The sequence below is a fragment of the Hippoglossus hippoglossus genome, chromosome 22 (assembly GCF_009819705.1).
Source record: "Hippoglossus hippoglossus isolate fHipHip1 chromosome 22, fHipHip1.pri, whole genome shotgun sequence".
NCBI classification, from domain to species: Eukaryota; Metazoa; Chordata; class Actinopteri; order Pleuronectiformes; family Pleuronectidae; genus Hippoglossus; species Hippoglossus hippoglossus.
In genome coordinates, this window is record NC_047172.1 from 6,359,773 (window position 1) to 6,378,793 (window position 19,021).

General features: G+C 43.7%; 1 protein-coding gene across 1 annotated transcript in view; it reads right to left on the reverse strand.

Moving 5' to 3' along the window:
• Nucleotides 1-19,021, reverse strand: part of fndc3ba (fibronectin type III domain containing 3Ba) — a 96,960-nt gene that overhangs the window by 36,717 nt on the left and 41,222 nt on the right. Inside the window, exons 4-7 of the mRNA XM_034577125.1 lie at nucleotides 14,079-14,155; nucleotides 11,465-11,696; nucleotides 11,055-11,223; nucleotides 10,586-10,713 (exon numbers count right to left, since the gene is read on the reverse strand). Coding sequence (XP_034433016.1) covers nucleotides 10,586-10,713; nucleotides 11,055-11,223; nucleotides 11,465-11,696; nucleotides 14,079-14,155 — 606 coding nt within the window. The remainder of the gene's footprint in view (nucleotides 1-10,585; nucleotides 10,714-11,054; nucleotides 11,224-11,464; nucleotides 11,697-14,078; nucleotides 14,156-19,021) is intronic.

Consider the following 19,021-nt stretch of genomic DNA (forward strand, 5'->3'; position numbering starts at 1 on the left):
TGCAGCCGTCACGTTCGGCAAACAACAGCTGTTCGAAATCAAACAATAACCGAGACTGATGAACCGAACTGAGAGTTCACAGTTTTGGCGATGAGTTTTGGAAATCGACTGCTGAGGAGTTCTTTGACTCAGAAATGTTAAATTTGAATATATTGTACAAGGAGAAAAGTAAGAATAAAGATGATTAAACTTTGACACGGCCGTGCACCATCACTTCAACAGTGTAAAAGTGAAAATATATAGATTTACATATTCTCTGTATTTTAATTAAATTAAATTTTATTGCCTTTTTTATCCCATCATTACCGTCACTTGTTCTCCCATCTAACTCATTCTATCTATATTGCAGAATTTCTGGGATAAATAAAGTTTATCTTATCTCATCTCCTCTCAAGAGGTGGAGTGGGTCACCCATTTAAATCAAAATAGTCTGTGGTTCGATCCCCGGCCTCTCCAGTCTGCATTCTGAAGTGTCCTTGGGCAAGGTACTGGACCCTAAATTGCCATTTATCTATTTACATTTATTGGAATCAGAATAAACATTTTTTTCTTATGCTGCTTATTTTTCCATACGAGTTTCTGGATTAATTATATAAAAAACAAGTAAGAGAGATTTCCAATATATTACATGACATATATACACTAACTTTGGTTAAACTGTTTTATTTAAGAGCGACCCAGTGGTTCTGTTCTGAATCAGGACCTTGAAGAATCTTAAATCCAGTGGTTACGTTACTCTGCTGGTTACGGTTTTCCACACTGTATATGAGATGAAAAGAAGTTGGCTAACCCACGAACTCAGTTTGTGACAGAAGAGATTTATTTAATATTTCAGGGGACCGGTAATAAAGTTTGAAAAACACGACTGCTTTACTTCACCGCTGAGTGTTTTGACTCGCTGTGGCTGTTTGGTCCAGATGTTTAAGTGTTTAATACAGAAGAGAACCACAAAGAGTCGACGCTGAAACAGAAACTGAATCTCTTCTCAGTTCACACACACACACACACACACACACACACACACACACACACACACACACACACACACACACACACACACACACACACACACACACACACACACACACACACACACACACACACACACACACACACACACACACACACACACACACTCCTCTGTCCTCTGTGTCCCTCACCTCCTCTCTTCTCTGTTTATGTGCTGCCCACGCACCCTCACTTCCTCTCCTTGTCTGACCTCACATCCTGTCTGTGTCTGACCGCCTGTGTTTGATTACCGGGGACAGCCAGACGGAGCGAGGGAGCGCAACGGACAGCAGGAAAAGGAGAGGAATGAGGAATTGGGGAAGGGGGAGCAGCGAGCTGAGGCAAAACAAGGCGAGAGGGGGATTTAGAGGAAGAACGATAGACACTGGAGGACAAACTGCAGAGAGCGAGAGAGAGAGGGTGAAGGAGAGAGAGAGAGAGAGGACAGGCAGGAGGAGTCTGGGTAAGAGATTAGGTGCAGAATCATAAGGAAATTGAGAGACAAAAAGTGAGCCAGGAATCAACAGAGAGGAGGAGAGACGGAGGGATGAAAGGAGAGAGGAAGGTGAGGGCTCAGGAAGATGTGAGGCGAAGGATTACACAACCTTACGTGACATCATCAGAGGGCGCGCAGCAGATGCGCTCCACTCATCTCAGGGTGGTAGTAGTTATACACCGAAAGTCTCTGCGTCCAACCGACACAAAAACAAAACGCGATCTAACGACGCAGCGTGGGGCTGTGTGGGGTTGTGTGAGGCATTTTTCACTTTCATTGGACATTTTATACCATAAAATAATAATATTGGTTAATCAAAGTAATGAAACATCAATAACATGACCAATAGTTGTGGCCCTAGAGGTCATAAAGGTCACTTGTTAGATGTAAAGTATCTTTGTTGATGCTACAGCGGTGGGAGGTGAAAGGAGTCGCCAATTCTGAAAGTTGTTTACACCACTGCCAATTCACCTTTAATGTCCGTCAACACAGTAACACAGGTGTCTGCTGGGTAATCTCACAAAACCAAAGGGTTATTTCAAGACCTTCAGCTTAAATGTAATGAGGTCATCAGGATTTCTGGCACTTTAGTGATAGAAGGCTTAGTTTTTACTGTAACAACTATGAATATTATTGTTTATTGAGAAGCTATAGAGGCACAAATCAGAGCTATTGATATTGAAACCACTCTCAAATGTGCACAAGTAAAATGAAGGTAAAGACAAACAGGTTTACAAAGAACCTGCCTGGCGCCATGTGCTAATTTTTTATTAGCCGTGTCATTATCTCTCAACAATGATAAATGCATTTCCCAAAAATGTCAAACTATTCCTATAACTGCAAAATGTTTAAGGTTTCTAACTTCTTCTATTAAGTTATTTTTGATCGTACTTGTTGTACTGTAATTGAAATCTCTCCAAACACTTTAAATTAGATTATTGTTAAACAAAGAAACCAGACTTTGCTTTTTTTTGTTTTTAATAGTCGCTCAACATTTCTCCTGATTAACTCTATCAGGAGAGTTCATGGTGATCTCAGCCTCTGAAGTATTCCAGCTTACAGTCACTTTTTCTTCCAAAGCCCCAGGCATCTGAAATAAGTTAACACAGCAGCTCTGGTGCATGGAAAAAAGTCGGGAAACACACACTGGATTATTTACAAGCACATAAATACTGAACACGACGTCAGTCTGTCTCTTTGATTCATTCCTCCCTTCCTCAGTTCTCCCAAGTACAGAGGCATGTTTACAAGAATCTTTTAAAAAATATCTCACACCTACACACTTCAGCATTAATGGCGTCACTTGCTAAAAGAGCTACAGTAAAACTGAGTCACTTTAACATTGCATTGAGGTTGCATTCCTCTTGCATGACAGCCTGTGGTTCTTAGACAAAGTCTGTCTGCGCTGAGACAGAAAAAAGACCTTTAAGGCCTGGAAAAAAATGTGAAAAATGTGGCAACGGTCACTCACTCAGCCCCCACTGCACGCGCACACACACACACACACGGCCAAAAGGCACAGGGTGTGTGTGAGTGCAGTCCTGAAGGAACGAAGCGAGATATGATCCCCATCTTCAGAAGCCTCTAATCAGGGAGAACAAAGCAAAGTGACGAACACTCAGCTGGAAAAAGGAGCAAGAGGGAGAGATGAGAGGGAGGACAGACAGAAGTGGACAGAGGGGAAGGAGTGGGGACGGAGTGAGAGAGTGAGAGAGAGAGAGAGGGAGGGAGGAGAGGACAGAAAAGAGGAAAATGGAGGGAGCAAGGAGCACGGACCTTGAATTCCACACCATTATCATCTGCTGCATAGCAAGCATTCCATCTGTTCAACAGCTGGGCAACACACACACACACATGCACGCACGCACACACACGCACGCACGCACACACCAGACACAGTCTTTGGGGACATGCCTGAGATTGTGGTTGTCATGGTGAAGGTTTGGTTCTCATGGCCAGAGTCCTGATGGTTTATAAAGGGGATTAGAGAGGGAGAGACAGACAGAGAGCCTGGCACACAAGCAGAGGAAATCTAAATTAAAAATCCAAAATCAAACCCAAACCAGAGAGGAGGACACAGATACAGAGGCAGACACGCAAATAAGCGACAGGGTTGTTGTCGTCTTTCTGCAGAAACGTGATGTATCGGGGTTCAAGCAAAGGAGAAACACACTTTACTGAATCGGGGGGGTTGAGAGAATAAAGTTAAAAAAAAAAAAAAGGTAGATTTCTGCCACAGAGACCTGATGTTTCACCAGGTTTCTAAAAGTGTGCCCGACAAAGTCCGAGGAAACTATTTCAACGGCAGCGACTCACAGCAATAATAACAAAGCTCATTATTTTTGAGCCGCGGTGCCTAAAATAATGAAATCCAAAGTCCAACTCCGGCTGGAAATCAAACAAAGCATAAACACATAACTGCTTTCACCAGCTCCCTGCCTCAACCTCGCTTCTCTCAATAACCGGGTTTCATGTGTGAATGTGGATTTAGGACAGACAGACACAGAGACCTTGTCCACTGCAGCCGTCTCACTCAGGACGGAGATGAGTGTCTCAGCTGCCAAGTGACACAAAATGCTCTCCGCTTTTCCAAGAAGAGCGCGAGTATACGCGAGTGTTTACGCGAGGGTGTACGTGCCGTGACAGGCACATGGAGCGAGGGATTATGGGGGACGGGTTTCTCAGAGCCCTGACCCCATCCGACCCCGCTCAGCCCAAGAAGAAACGTCTTTGAGAGTGTGACTGCGGCCCGGTGGACGGAGCGGAAGACAAGTGTGACCGACAGACGGCAGAGGCAGACGAGGGAGAGTGACAGAGGGGACATACAAAGGCAGAACAGCAGACTGTGGGAATTATAGGGACAGAAATAAAAATGGAGCAAGGTCACTTAAGTCCACATGTTAATTATTGAGGACCAGGAAAACAAAAATAACCATTTGACCTGCTGTCTTCAAATAGGTTTACATTATTTTCATGTTTCTTTGTTCCCACTTTTTGAAAGCAATCCACATGAAAGCAGAATTGCATGTTGCCATCAAGGGATGAAACTCTGGTAATTACCCTGGTTACCGTGGTGATTTGGTTGATACTGTAACTAGCAGCTAGTATCCACTGTCGCCAAGTTGCACGTATTAAACAAACGCTTATATTGTGTCCTGACTCTCTGCACTTAACGCAAAAAATTGTCAAACTTCTCTTCTTCAATCCGACTCTGCTGGATTTTATGTTGTTATTTTATATAATCAACACCTGACATCGGATTTGTTTACGTGTGGTTGTATTGTTCTTACGTGCATATACTTTGTTCATGTTGTTTTTATAGGGATACTCACTTCTTGAGCGAGCTAAAGCCTTTCGCCTTCCAAGTTAATGTTGCACATTTGATATGGTGTTTAAAAATAACTTGTAAGTACTTCAGTTTGTGTATCAGGACTTTTTGAACATCAGCACATTTTAACAATAACACAAAAGCTTCTCTCGTGCCATCATCGTCCAGACCAGACTGGCTATAAATACTCCTAAACTCAAAAGTTCTGTTGGTGTGATTTTTTGAAACTAAAACTATTACATTACTTTTTTTACATTTCATTTAGCCGAAGCTTTTATCCAAAGCGACTTACAATCAATCACTAAAACTAGTGATTGATTGAACCCAATGACTCACGAGTCTTAAAATTCCAACTGGATCTGCCTTAGACGTCTGGAGGGTTTGTGCATTTCATCTGATGAATTACTTAACTTGATCGGGACAAACTCAATTCAATCCGGATGAAGCAGTCAAACAGACTAAATATTATGTAACCCACTTCTGCTTGATACGGAGCGGCCGGCTGCTGCGGCCCGATGGCGTGGTGCGTTTATCGCTTGTATCACAAGGTCCATTCAGCTGAATGAGGGAAATGTCTGCTGTGCTCATTGTAACCGGCGAGAACAACCTCCCCTTCTAATCCCACTAGTCCTGTTACATGATATCAGCGGGAAAGACATTCCTCTGCTGGTGAAGCCATCCCTTGTTCTCTTTCCGTTTTCTGTACATCCCCCATTCTGGCTCTTTCATTCCCCCAGTTTCTTGCCTTTCATTTCTCTCCTCTCCCCTTTCTCTCCTCTTATCTGTCCTCTCTTCTTCCCCGTCCCTTCGCTCTGACCCCGCTGCCCTCCATCTTGCCCTGCAAACATAGCCGTATTTGGATTTGAGGGAAGGGGTTGGAGTTTGTTGTGAGGGCGGGGGGTAGGCTGAGATTATCGCCATGGCGATCCACATCAAAACAGTCCGGTCAGGGGACGGCTGGGTGTGTGCTCACGCATTTCCAGGCCTGTTGCTGCGTTTAGAGCCGAAGGAACCGGGAGACGAGCCTGATGTTGAAGTAAAGGCTGAGTCATGACTCGGTCAAAGGCCACAAGAGCTAATGAGGATGACATCAGCAAAACTACAGAGCTTTGAAAAGCTTCTGCTTTACGACTGATTTTAAACTGTTACTGTTCACTGCTACTTGGTTGGTAGGAAACTCTTTCAAAGTAAGAGTAGAGAAATAGCTCAGTGAAGAAAATGACAAATGACAGTGGTGGATCTGTCTGTTGTTCCCGTTACATTTCATGGTTACAAAATGATTTACCCTCCTGGTAAAGCAGCATTTCTAAAAGCTTTATGAGCAGTAACTAATGAAATATCTTCCTATTGCTCTGTAGATGAGTTATTGAATTTCCTCATTGTAAACAACGCCTCTGGATAACGTTTATCATTCTCCGGCAGGACAATGATGTAAGTCCAACGGTTCACTGGTCCTCAGACGAACCTCTTGACCTCTGACCCTCTGGAGAGAAGCAGGACTGTTCTGTTTCCCAGCAAAGCCTCAACATATACAAGCACAGATTTAATGTGCAGTAATTCATATAGTGAGAAACCTGCTAACTTTTTATTTTAGTATTGAAGTCAATATTTTATTAATGACTGAATGTGTAAGCCCAATTTTTAAAGCACTTAAATTATCCATTAACTACATATATTACCATTTGCTACAACCATTAGACAAAGCTACCAATTAGCTTTATGTTGCTTTCATTCTTGAGTATTTTTTTATAAATAATAATAATAATAATAAGTAAATTACATAATTTCAATTAATTATAGGCAAAATACAGATCATGGATTTAAATATTATGTTTTAAGTTGTGAAGTGATATTTACTTTTAAAGAAGAAACTTAACAGCTCTAGAAACACATTCTTTATCTAACAAAAGTTGTGACCAGTAGATAAATGTCAGTTACATGTCGCAAACTAATTCTGTTCACTCGTGTTACATTATGTTTTAGTATTAAAAAAATGATACTGTAATTGTTACACTTGTGTCAACACTGAAGACATGTGAGATGTTTTCCTTTCTTTTTTTTTGTAGAGGAAAAATTGTGCAACTAAAAATTTCTCAAAAGAAAGCAAAGCAAGTCATACGCTTTTTTTTTTTTTACTTAAATATGTTTCCACTGTGCTCAAACCATGACAGCAGACCACTGGAATATCTAAGACCTTTGTTATTTTCTTCACTGGGCCAACATGGTGGACACAGCAGCCACCGCTCACATCTGCTTTCTCCTGAATTCACAGCACTCGGCAATGACGTAGAACCAAAGATGGAGGAGCCGAAGGTGCTGCTCCATCTGTTTCTAGTGAAATCCCAGTTTCTTGGAGTGAGAGACAGGATCTGCGGTGGTGATGATGCGGAGCCAAGATGGAGGAACAGAGGGGACGGGGCCCACATCTGTTTCTGCTCAGCGAGCAGCACAGTTCTGAGGAAAAAAAGGGGCCTGAAGAGCTGCTTTACTGGGGAATGGTCACTGCACTCGCCAAGTCAGCCTGCTGCCTCACTGGCACCGGGGCAGGAGCCACACACACACACACACACACAAGACCAAGGGCATCAAGGGCAAAGCGTAGGCGGTGCTGTGTGTGTGTGTGTGTGTGTGTGTGTGTGTGTGTGTGTGTGTGGTATTCTGGGTTGGACCCTACATGGATGAACCGGGCCAAGCAGCAACTTTGTCGGAATGTTTGTACTCTGCTCTTAAACTCTCTCCGTCTCTCTCTCTCCGTCTTTCCATCTCTCTGAACCCTGTGATGTAGGAGTTCTGGTTATTTTAGTTTTTTTTCTCTTTACAAACCTTCCATCCATCTCCCTTCTCTCTCTCTCTCTTCTCTCTCTCTCTCTCTCTCTCTCTCTCATCTGTCCTTCAAATCCTGCATTCCTCTGCTCTCTCTGTTTGAACCCCTGCCTCCCGCCATTCCTCTGGACCCTCATGCTCTGATTGTTTTACAGGAAGCCCAGTCACGGGGTGTTTGTGCATGTGTGTTTCCGTGTGTGTGCGTGTGGTACATGTAGCTGACTCAGCCTGATCTCCACCCTAGTACTGAGACCCTCGTAGACCAGAACAGACAACCGACAACATGCTGACATGTTCCCGTCATGTGTTGTAACAGCTTAGGGTCCGTGTGGGTGGAGGTGAAGCGTGTGGAAAAGTGTATAGCTAACATACACTCCAACCTTACCAGGCCCGGTTGTACGGCTCATGAGTCGGGAGCGAGAGGAAGGGTCCTGCACTGCACCCGTCCAGGGGGGGCATGCTTTCCAACTAACGGAAAGGATCCAACACGCAGTGTGATGTTGTTGCCAATCTCAGAATATGTTAAATGCACATTTTATAATTTCGACTGTTACAGTGTGTTATCGTTGTTCGAGCCACATGAAGCTGTGAGACTCAAAAGACCGAGCTGCCGACCTTGCTTTTCTTTTCCTCCCTTGGCACTCCTCTAAGACGCTTCTCTGTTGTGTTTGTGGCATTCTGGTATGTGCATGAGTGTGTGTGTGTGTGTGTGTGTGTGTGTGTGTGTGTGTGTGTGTGTGTGTGTGTGTGTGTGTGTGTGTGTGTGTGTGTGTGTGTGCGTGTGCAAGAAGCTGTGCAGTCAAACACTGCCTCCTCTGTATGTACGGGTTTGCATTTGCTAACATATGTTTATGAGTATATGTTTGTAGGTTTAAATACAGTTTTGTGTGATGACACTAATTACACCAAATGATCAAGGAGATATTTTTAAAGGGTCAATTTACGCAAAACAAAATATGGTTCCTTACTTAACTCTAATAAAACTAAAATTTTGGTTTTATTTGCTGGTTATCTAATGTCCTTCTCTAAAACTGTGTAAATAAGTCTGCTTCAACCCCAATGAATAATACAATCATGCAACATGTCTTTGAAAAAGCGAATTCCCTACTAATCTCAATACCCAGCAGACCTTGCAGTGAACAGAGGTCTTTGTCTTTTGATTAATTGGTAAATTTTGTAGTTGATAAAGTCTCCAAACTGCTTCTTTAGTCCAAAAAGCAAAAGAGACTGAAAAACAATGATCCTCTAAAGTACTTATACTGAGTGAGATATCAGTTATCAACACTGTTAGTTAATCTGATCATGAGCACATATCTCCACCAAGGCCCAGCGGTCCCATTAAATTCAATCAAGCTACACGAAAGTTGACACATTCACACATATCAATTCCCTGAACCTTGTTTTGCTTTGTTTTTCTCAGATCCATGAATTATTCTCTGAGAAATCAACGAAAATGTCGCAATGTTAAAGAAATCCCCCCAAAAAAACATTACTGGATCTGCCTCCTGACCCTTTCCACAAAATTCCATCCAGTAGGTTTTTGCGTTATCCTGCTAAATAAACAAACATCTAGTCTCAGCTTTAAAGAAACAATTTATCTAAGGATCTACTTTCTACTGTAAAAACAGTCTCCTACGAAAACTTTTGAAAGTGCGTCGTGTGCATTGTCCAGATCGACCAGGAGATTGTTATTCTGGGAACAGCTGTAAATTTATAATCTGTGAGCAGCAGAAACAAAGGTCCAGTCACTGCAGAGCTTCTGACGTGGAGGCAGAAACTCTCAAAGACGGATATCTCAAAAATAAGAGTATACAATATATATAAGAAGTCCAAAACATAGATACAATTCTGTTACAGTAAAATTAGATAACGACGTGGTTACATAAACTTTCCTTATATGTGGGAATGATAGCTCCGCTGAGATCTCATAGATGCGGGACACGCAGATACACCCACACCTGGCAGAGATCAAATACTCCTCTGATGTGACGCCACGCTGCGAGACACTCAACCGACGTTTTACGAGGAGAGTAAATTTAAACAAAGAGAAAAAAAAAAGACCCCGACAGTTACAGTGATCGAGAGGATGAATTTATGCATCCCTCTACGTTTTTCCCTGTCATCACCTCGACAGACGGCCATGTGTGCGAGAGTATAAATGAGACGGTCTGCTCTTTTTTAATAACGCATACATACGTCTGACATGTCAAAAGACATGTCATTAAAGAGGAAAAGTACCACAAGGAAGTGAGTGTGCAGCCTAATGTCTTTGCACGTGTGCACTTTTTCTCATGTGCATGTGTGATAAGGCCGAGCTGCGGCATCTGAATCTCGGAGCTCAAAGGTTTCCTTCATCTCCAGCAGGACTCGGCAGGTATGCGACCCCCCCGTCTCCCCTTCACCTCCCCCCCACTCTCTCAGCCAACCTCCCCCCCTGTGGCTCAGCCTTCACCAACAAGGCCAGTATTGTAGTGAGGGTAAAACGATAGCGCTCAGGGACGGGTTCAGCTATGTGGTTACCCAGACAACCCTCCCCCCTCTCGCCCCCTTCCCCACCTTCAGTCCCCCCCTGCACTCTTCCCCACTGGATCCCTTCATCTCGCTGAGGAGGACAAAGCCGGTCACACAGAGACAAAGAGCACGAGGTCAGAGAGGATAGAAGTTATTCTTTCACAAAGAGACATGAGCCGGTTGTGTGGTGCGTTGAGACATACGCACTGTTTGGAAAACAGAGAGGATCGACAGGGAAGTGTTGGTTTTAGAGCGAAAGTTTAAAAACAAAAAAATAGAAAAAGGCCAACGGCAGCATGGCGCTTTGATTTTGTGAACCATTGCTGTTCATTGACAGTTATTATTATTATTATTATTATTATTAAAAGTGCTTAGTAAGTATTTTTTCCTCTAACTGTGTGTGTTTGTGTGCGTCCCACCTGTGTGTGTCTCTGGTTCACCGTTTCGTGGACTGCTGCGGAGTCGTCTCTCCGGCTTCTTCCCTCCTGGACTGCCGACGCCTCCCCCTGACCCCACCGACCCGAGCAATGGGGCGTGTGATTTGTTGCTGCATCACAAATTAAATCACCACAAAATTAATTAAATATTTTTCTCCCCATGAAAAAGTGTGAAATTCTGTGTCCCAATAGGAACTTGTAAAACATTTTATTGATCATTGAAAACATCTACAAAAAAATAAATGATTTAAATCATCATAGAACCACAAATATTTGGTGATGGAATGAAATTAAATAATTTCCGACAAATGTTTTTCTGCATCGCTAGAGTAATAAAATAAAAATGTTCACGCATATCAACAATCATAAACACTGATACCAATATGACAACGATTTTTATCGGCCGCGCTCTGAATAAAATCAAAAAGTCAACCCATTGATTAGTGGTCACCTGTATCCGTTGTGTGCTGGCCCCAGGCTGCCCTTATACAGAGTGGAGGGGGGAGAGTTGAGTCGGTTCTGTCGCTCCAGTTGTCTCTGTTCCCTTATCTTTTTGGGCTGTGGCTTACTGTACTCCTCTCTGCCTATGAAGTTAGACATCCCATAAACTGGGATGATTTCTGCAGGAGAGAAGGAGAAGGAGAAGGAAGAGGAAGAGGAGAGTAAGGGAAATAAGGGAAAGAGAAGAAGAAGAAGAGAAGGAGAGGTAGAGGAGAGGAAGAGGAGAAGAAGAGGAGGGGAGAGGATTTATTTAAAACAACAACATCAGTGCAAAGCATATTTTTTAATTGGATTAATAATTCCACAAAAAAACCCGGATTTCGGGGATGTAGCCATAAAGTCTGGTCAGCGCGTCAGTACCTTGGTCGCCGTACATGGGGGGAAGGTGGTGCTGGTAGTACTGGTGGGGGGGCAGGTCTCCTGGGCTGACAGGGGGGTAGAAAGAGTGAGAGTTGGGGATGAAGTGGGGGTGAGTCAGGTAGGGGGGCAGGTGGTGTGTGGGGGAGAGGGCTGGGGAGTAGGAGGGCGGGTAGCACTCAGGAGACTGGGGCGTCACCACCACCCGGCGGACCCCCGAGGTGTCCTCCAGCACCTACGGGAGAGAGGAGAGAAAGAGGCAGGTCAGGGACAGGAAGAAAAAAGTAATGATGGATGGATAAGATTCTTTATTTATATAATCACATAATTAAAGAGGATCCGCTCCTTTAGATAAGGACTGATATCACAGGATTTCAAATACATAAAACTCTCCAAAATGTCTTAAAGAAATAGGTTTAACACTTCTTTTGCTGGTGGTATCAAGAAAGTGAAAAATAATAATTCACCAAATATTAAACTCTTCCTACTATTCCTTTAAAATCATCTTTACAATTATTTGTCAGGCTATTTTCAAGATTCAAATATTCTAGTTTAATAAAAGTTCTCCAAAGTGTAATTTACAGTCTGTACTTGTGTGAACACAAGTGTCCTCTCTATAAAATGGTGGGTATATAATAAAGAAAGGAATCACACAATGTATTCAACACATGAGAACACTTTGTCCTTTACAGCAATGAGAACAAGTTCTGCAATGTTGTCATCAGATGGTCGGCAGATTTCAATAACAACAAGTTGCAAAGAACTGTGTCAAATTAACATGTATTCACTTTCACATTCCTGGACTGGAACACACACACACAGAGACAGACACACACAGACACACACACAAACAGCTACAACTATTCAGACACTTTCACAGGCCTGCATTCCAAGCAGAGAGCAAACACACACTCCCCGCTGAGAGGGGAAGTCATCTGCTGGTCCCCAACAACAACAAAACACAAACACACACACACCACGCCACACAACACAACACAACACAACCCTAAAACCCCCACACACTCAGTGCCAGAATACGAGAAACAGAGAGCATGAAGCAAGAGTATTACAGAGGGTCAGGAGGGGAGGAAGAGGGTTACAGAACTAATCCAAGTGAGAAAAGAGAGGGGGAGAAAAAGAAGAGGAAGAGGAAGAAGAGGAGGCGGAGGAGGAGGAGGAGGAGGAGGAGGAGGAGGAGGAGGCCCCCTATTGGCCCCTCATCCCCTCCTACGCTGCAGAGGAGAAAAACAACAAGTTTACAGGAAAACAAGGGCAAAGTCCCTGCGTGAGTACATGTGGAACCGACCTGCGAACCCACACGACATTTACCGACAAGGAGACGCACACTCATCGCAAACAATACAGAAGTGGGCGGCACAAACATGCGTGCACATGTGCCCCCGCACACCCACCATCACAACACAACCATCAGCGCAAACCACCAAGGACACAAGAACATGTGCAAAATCCATCTGTCAACACACGACTGTCCACAACCGCAGTTCTCTCCCTCTCTCTCTCTCTCTCTCTCCATCCATCCAGCCCTTCTTCCATCCCTTGCCCCCCCATAAAAACCTACCCACCCCGTGCCTGTCTCTCCTATCAGGCTTGTTTATGTAAGAATGACAGCGTTTCCCGCTCACACTTGGCCCGATCCCCACTGACACACACGCACACACACGCACACACGCACACACACACAAGCAAACACAAACACACACCCACGGTGAGCCAATGACCTGACTTCCAGTGGCATAGGACCACAATCCCACCACATGCAGACCACAGATGTAGTTGCAACACTACACTGGTGAGGACAGTCCATAGACTTGTGTTCATCCACTAACCTTAAACACCACCACACCACTAACATGTCAGACTTCCACTTAAACCAGTTAATTATGTCATAATCTTCCCAAAACACCAAGATTAAGTGGAGAAAAAGGTCTTGTTTTGATATCTTTGCGACGGCATCTGCTCGAGAACAATCGGACACAAACACGTGAGAAAGTCGGAGAAACAAAAGCCCCCTCGACATTCAGCACATTCCTGCTCGGTGCTCCGGTTAGGGAGGAGGTTGCCTTGGATACGTCTCTCTCTTTCTTGCCGACTGCAGGAAGAGGACGGATGACGTCCATCATATTAATGCTTTATGATGAGCACTTGACCCACTTCTGGTGGTTGTTCAGCAAAAACAAACACCGTAGAGTATAAGAGCTAGAAGTCTATGAGCCATCTGGCAGCTGGATTCACTTCATCCTTGCAAAGCAGCCATTTTACTGGCTGTAAATACATCATTTTAGTTTCATTTTCTTCGCTGCATTTCAGGAACGAGAAGGCAAAGTGCTCAACTAGCCCCCATGCACATTGCATAAAGCTTGAATATATCTTTGACAACTTCTCACACCTTTTATACTTATAAACAATGTGATTACACGAGTCAACACTAGGCCACATGATCCCGAGCTTAAGAAATAGTTTTTTAGCAAAACAAACCACAAGCTAATTAAAAGCAGTCTCTTCTTTTGCCTGAAACTCCCACTTTACACAAACATGAGATAAACAAGGGAAATGTCTGCAACTATCAGACTCAGGAAAAAGACACAAACAAACTAACCTGTGAGATGTATCCTGGGGGGACGTGGATGGGAGGGATCGACCCATTTGGGGACATCATGGGAACCTCAGCAGGACCTAGAGAAGAGAGAGAGAGAGAGAGAGAGGGTGGGGGGGTTATTTATTTAACCAGGCAGCTCACAATGAAGTAAATTCTCATTTACATTTGTCAATCAACATTGAGGGACACAAACACGACCACACAGTGGCACAGGGAAGGCGACATAGATGGATTCAGTTTGTATAAGACTAAAGTTTATTATGTAGAAGGTCCAGAAATTACTATCTGATCTTGTTTTGTCCTGTTTCATTCATGAGAGCACTGGTGCATGTATGTAGCTTCTGATAAAATATTGAAATGTTGTGCTTTCTTGGCCAGGTCTCCCTCAAAAGCAGAGATATTAATGTCAAGGGACTTATGGGTTAAATAAAGGTTAAATCATAAATAAACTTGAGGGGTAGAGCTCGTAGCTCCATCAAGGCCCAACGGTCTCCTTATGAAACCACATTTAAATTCACCAGACCCTGATTTTTATTTAGAACCGCACCAAAATGTCCACACTGCAAATATTAGTTGCCTGAATATGTCTGAACATCAAGATTCATTATTGTTCTCTGAGAAATCGAGGAAAGAAAGTTGAAAAGCGTCCTATCTCACAATGTTTAAGAAATTGCAAACAATTCCTGGATCTGCCCCCTGATCCAGATCCTCATTTATTAAGTTCTTCCCTGACCCAAACCACAACTTTCCACCGAGTTTCATGGAAATTGGTTCAGTGTGTTTTTTGGAAATCTTGCTAACTAACTAACAAACGCTGAAGAAAGCAACCATCTCAAACTCCTTCCAACCCACGTGCATGGGCTCAAAAAGCAAAAACACATGAATCTAAATGTAAATGCAAAGTTGCATCTTGTTGTGTGAACGATGGCAAATGACTAATCGCTGGAAGGAAGAAAAAAATCTCTCCATCCCAACGAGAAGCAAGAAAATCTAATTGAATCTGCAGCTTGATAATGATGTTGACTTTTCCACAATCCATATCTCTCCCCGCACCACCGTCTCTCTCCATGATGGAGGTCTGCGGCTGGTAAAGTCATTGGGACCCCGTTGGGACAGCTAGAGGCCGACCTGGCCTCAGAATAAATCATACAGTGCACGCACGCACGCACGCACGCGCGCGCACACGCACGCACACACACTACCTATGAAAACACATGCAAGACACACTAATATTTTCTGCCCGTACAGACGCCAGTCAAACAGGCTCCTTCTTTAAAGGGTCATTTCACCTCATTTACACAACGTTCACGTTTTCTCATTTACCGGCTACGAGTGACAAAATGTGTTTTTTTACTTCTGTATTTTAAGGGAACTGATCATTTTACTTCTATTTTCATCTTGTCTCAGCCTCCTTGTGTTCTCGCCATCTTTTCCACCCTTTTCCTCTATCCCTCCATTCCACGTATCAGGAATTCCTCCCGCAAGAACTTCCCTCTCTCTCTTTCTCTCACTCCCTTCACCTATTACTCACTCATGCAACTTTCATTTCAATTACTCACTTCATCCCTCCCTTCCTTCCTTGCTTCATCCTTTCCCTATTCGCCCCTTCGTTACTCTCCCTCTCTCTGCCAGCCTCCCTGAATCATCCCCTCTTTCCTGACCTCTCACCGGCCAAAAACAAATAGGTAAGCGTACAGTAAATACTTACAATTATGAACACATAAACACAACCTGAGCAAAGTCCACTGTGCGTGTGTTTGTGTGTTTGTGTCACAGGTATGGAGAGACAGACGTCTCTCAGTCCTGTCTGCTCCCCACCATGTCGACGAGCGAGGAGGGATATGAAAGTCCTCATTGAGTAGAAGGTCATAGCATGTGGAGAACACACACACAACTCCTCAAACCTCTTTCCATCACTGCTCATAGCCACTTTTCCTCTTGCTCACACACTGTCTCAAACACACACACACTCTCTGTATCTCAGTAAACTCTCCGTCTCTCTCTCAGCAAACAGACGTGTGTTTAGACAGTCTCTGCTGCCTCTGTGCTCTTCACTCAGCAAACAGCGGCATTCCTCTGCTCACACACACGGTTAACATTCCCATCCCTGGCCCCCAGGACTGGACCCAACAGGCCCAACTGCCCCCCAACCCCTCCCCAAAATACAAGACAGTCTTTGTCCTATAAACCTACACACACACACACACACACACACACACACACACACACACACACACACACACACACACACACACACACACACACACACACACACACACACACACACACACACACACACACACACACACACACACACACACACACACACACACACACACACAGCTATACGTCTTATAGTATTAGACTGACTGCCATTTAGAAAGACTCTGGATAATCAAGCAGTTGTGGATTTGAGTGGTTGTAATTGTGTCCGCGTGTGTGTCCGTGTGTGTCTACGTCAGTGTGTGTGTTTGCACGTGCACATATTAAGTCAATGTGCTCCTTGATCCACATTGTGGTAACGTCACTCTCCGGTCTTTCCTCCCGCTTTTGCCCTTTAAGCACCACAAATAGAGTCACGACTTCCTCTGGCTAATCCTCCTGGAATCCTAGACAACACAGCTCACCAACTGCACACACACAAACACACACGCACACACATACACACAGCTCCTTCTCATCTTCCATCTGTTGCTTCCTCCGCTTCTGACTGTCAGAGATCAATTATGAGTTCATATCCTGCATGTGTGGTGACATCACTGAATTACCTGAATCACTGAAGGGGTTGTCTGTGCGTAATCGGGCCCCCTGTGGATTTCCAGGAGGATCTGGATAAGTACTTTGTTTCCACTATACTCCCACGTAAACAGATACAGTTGTATAGTTGTTGCCTGACCGGACCTTGCCTCGCATTAATATTAAGAACATTATAAGAACTTGTGCTTGGTGATAACATTATTATTATTATTCGATATTATCATGAATTGTTCAGCTGTGTTGTGTCACAATGACATGTTCTAGCAATTTTGGAAAATTAATGATGTCTTGCAAATCATGATTAAAAACAAATTAAGTCGTAGGCACACATCAATTTAATTATTTTACATGCAGTGAGTATATAATGTTGAACTACACTTTTGTGCCTCATTACTGTGCCTCATAGAATGTTTTTTCTTTTGACTTATAAGTGAATAACAATCTTATTTTTGTGTAGATTATCAGTCTATCACGCTCTTTGGCTTGATGTGAAAAGTCTGCATGTGTTGAAATATTCTTTTGTTTGTGAAAAGTGAAAAAATAAATGCGTCTGAGAGTCTGTTGGGATTCAGACTGTCTCGACTGTGAGCCAACCGGAGGAGCCCTGCAGCGGTGGGATTTTAAAAGTAAAGCCACAACACCATTATAATGTTAAATGCTGTGTTGAGACAGGTAGAGTCTTCTTCTCAGTGATCAATGTAGATGAGTAGACTACTAAAGTAATGTTAAACTGCTGCAGGCATCATTAAATTCATAATAGGTCCCAGTGCCTTTGAATTATTATTATTAATCTCACAAAACTACATCTGTGAGCAAACAATCCTACTGCAAGAGTCACAGAAATAAATCTTAAACCCCCGGTCATATGTGCATTTACTCAGGGGTCAGTAGGGTGTGCACATATTTTAGTCACTGCTAAAGCAACCAAGAAGACCACAGGAATGATGACAAACTATGTTTTGTGGACAGAGACGAAGCACAACACTGACAAACAGCAGCGAGCAATAAAACTCAAACCAGAAAAAAATAAAGATTCCCATTTGAAGAAGAGTGCAGGCTACATACAATTACTTAGTTGGAGGAGGAAATGTCAGGTAGCCATTTAACCAAGTTGACTTTCCAAGAAAAAGACAGTACGGCCTCCGCACTTCTATGACACACATACAGATGCACAAGTAATTTATTTCTCACCTCTGTAGGTTTAAGTTTTGTTGCTAAAGATTTACACAAGAAGTATACACACATGTCCACGGTAAACATCCTGTCGGACACTTTACCACGCGCACGGACTTTCAGACGAGCAGCAAATGGTCTACGCTGAGCTGCAGCGACAGTCCAGCTGTCCTGTACATACATTCACACAGACAGAGGAGATGATGCAACGTTTCATCAGATGTTTCCCATCATGCAGCTGTCAAAGGCAGCTGCGACTGGGCCCCCCAAAAACACACACAAACACAGAGTCCAGGCCTCACACACGCACAATTACTTGCATCCGTAATAGCGCCCCTACCTCTGTGCACGGCATGAACACGGCATGAACACGCAGTCACCCATCACAAATCTATCAATCGATATGCTAATGGTGAGTGAGTACTGAATGTGGATCAGTTTGGGTTTCGGTCTCTCAGGCTGAAGCAGTGTTCGTCTTTTTGGAGAAGAAGTTCAAAACTTTCCCCTCATTTCAGGACTGCACATGTGGTCGCCACATTGAAAGGAAACACTGAACCTCTTGGGGAAAGCGTGCATTCGTGTACGTGTGTGTGTGTGTGTGTGTGTGTGTGTGTGTGTGTGTGGTGTTGGAGTTAGACCAAAGTCTGTTTGTGAGCTGACCTACATACAAAACAACTACACTCAGATGGATTTCCCAAAAATACACCGAAAAATCATTAGTAAATACATAGACTTAAAAAAAATTGTAAAAGTAAAGCACACACAGAGAGAGAGAGAGAGAGAGAGACACCCCGACAGACACACACAAATCTGTGTATATCCTATCGGAGCCCCGTGGAGGCTGCTGTCTGATCTAGATGAGTATTTGTATTCATGCACGTGTGTGTGTGCACGCATCTGTGCATGTACGTGTGTCTGGGTCAGTCATGACGTGGCGCTGCCTGGAAGTTATGTAAGCATCAGCAGGGTAATGTTATCTGTCCTCGGAGCTCCAGGAGCAAGACACTCCCACG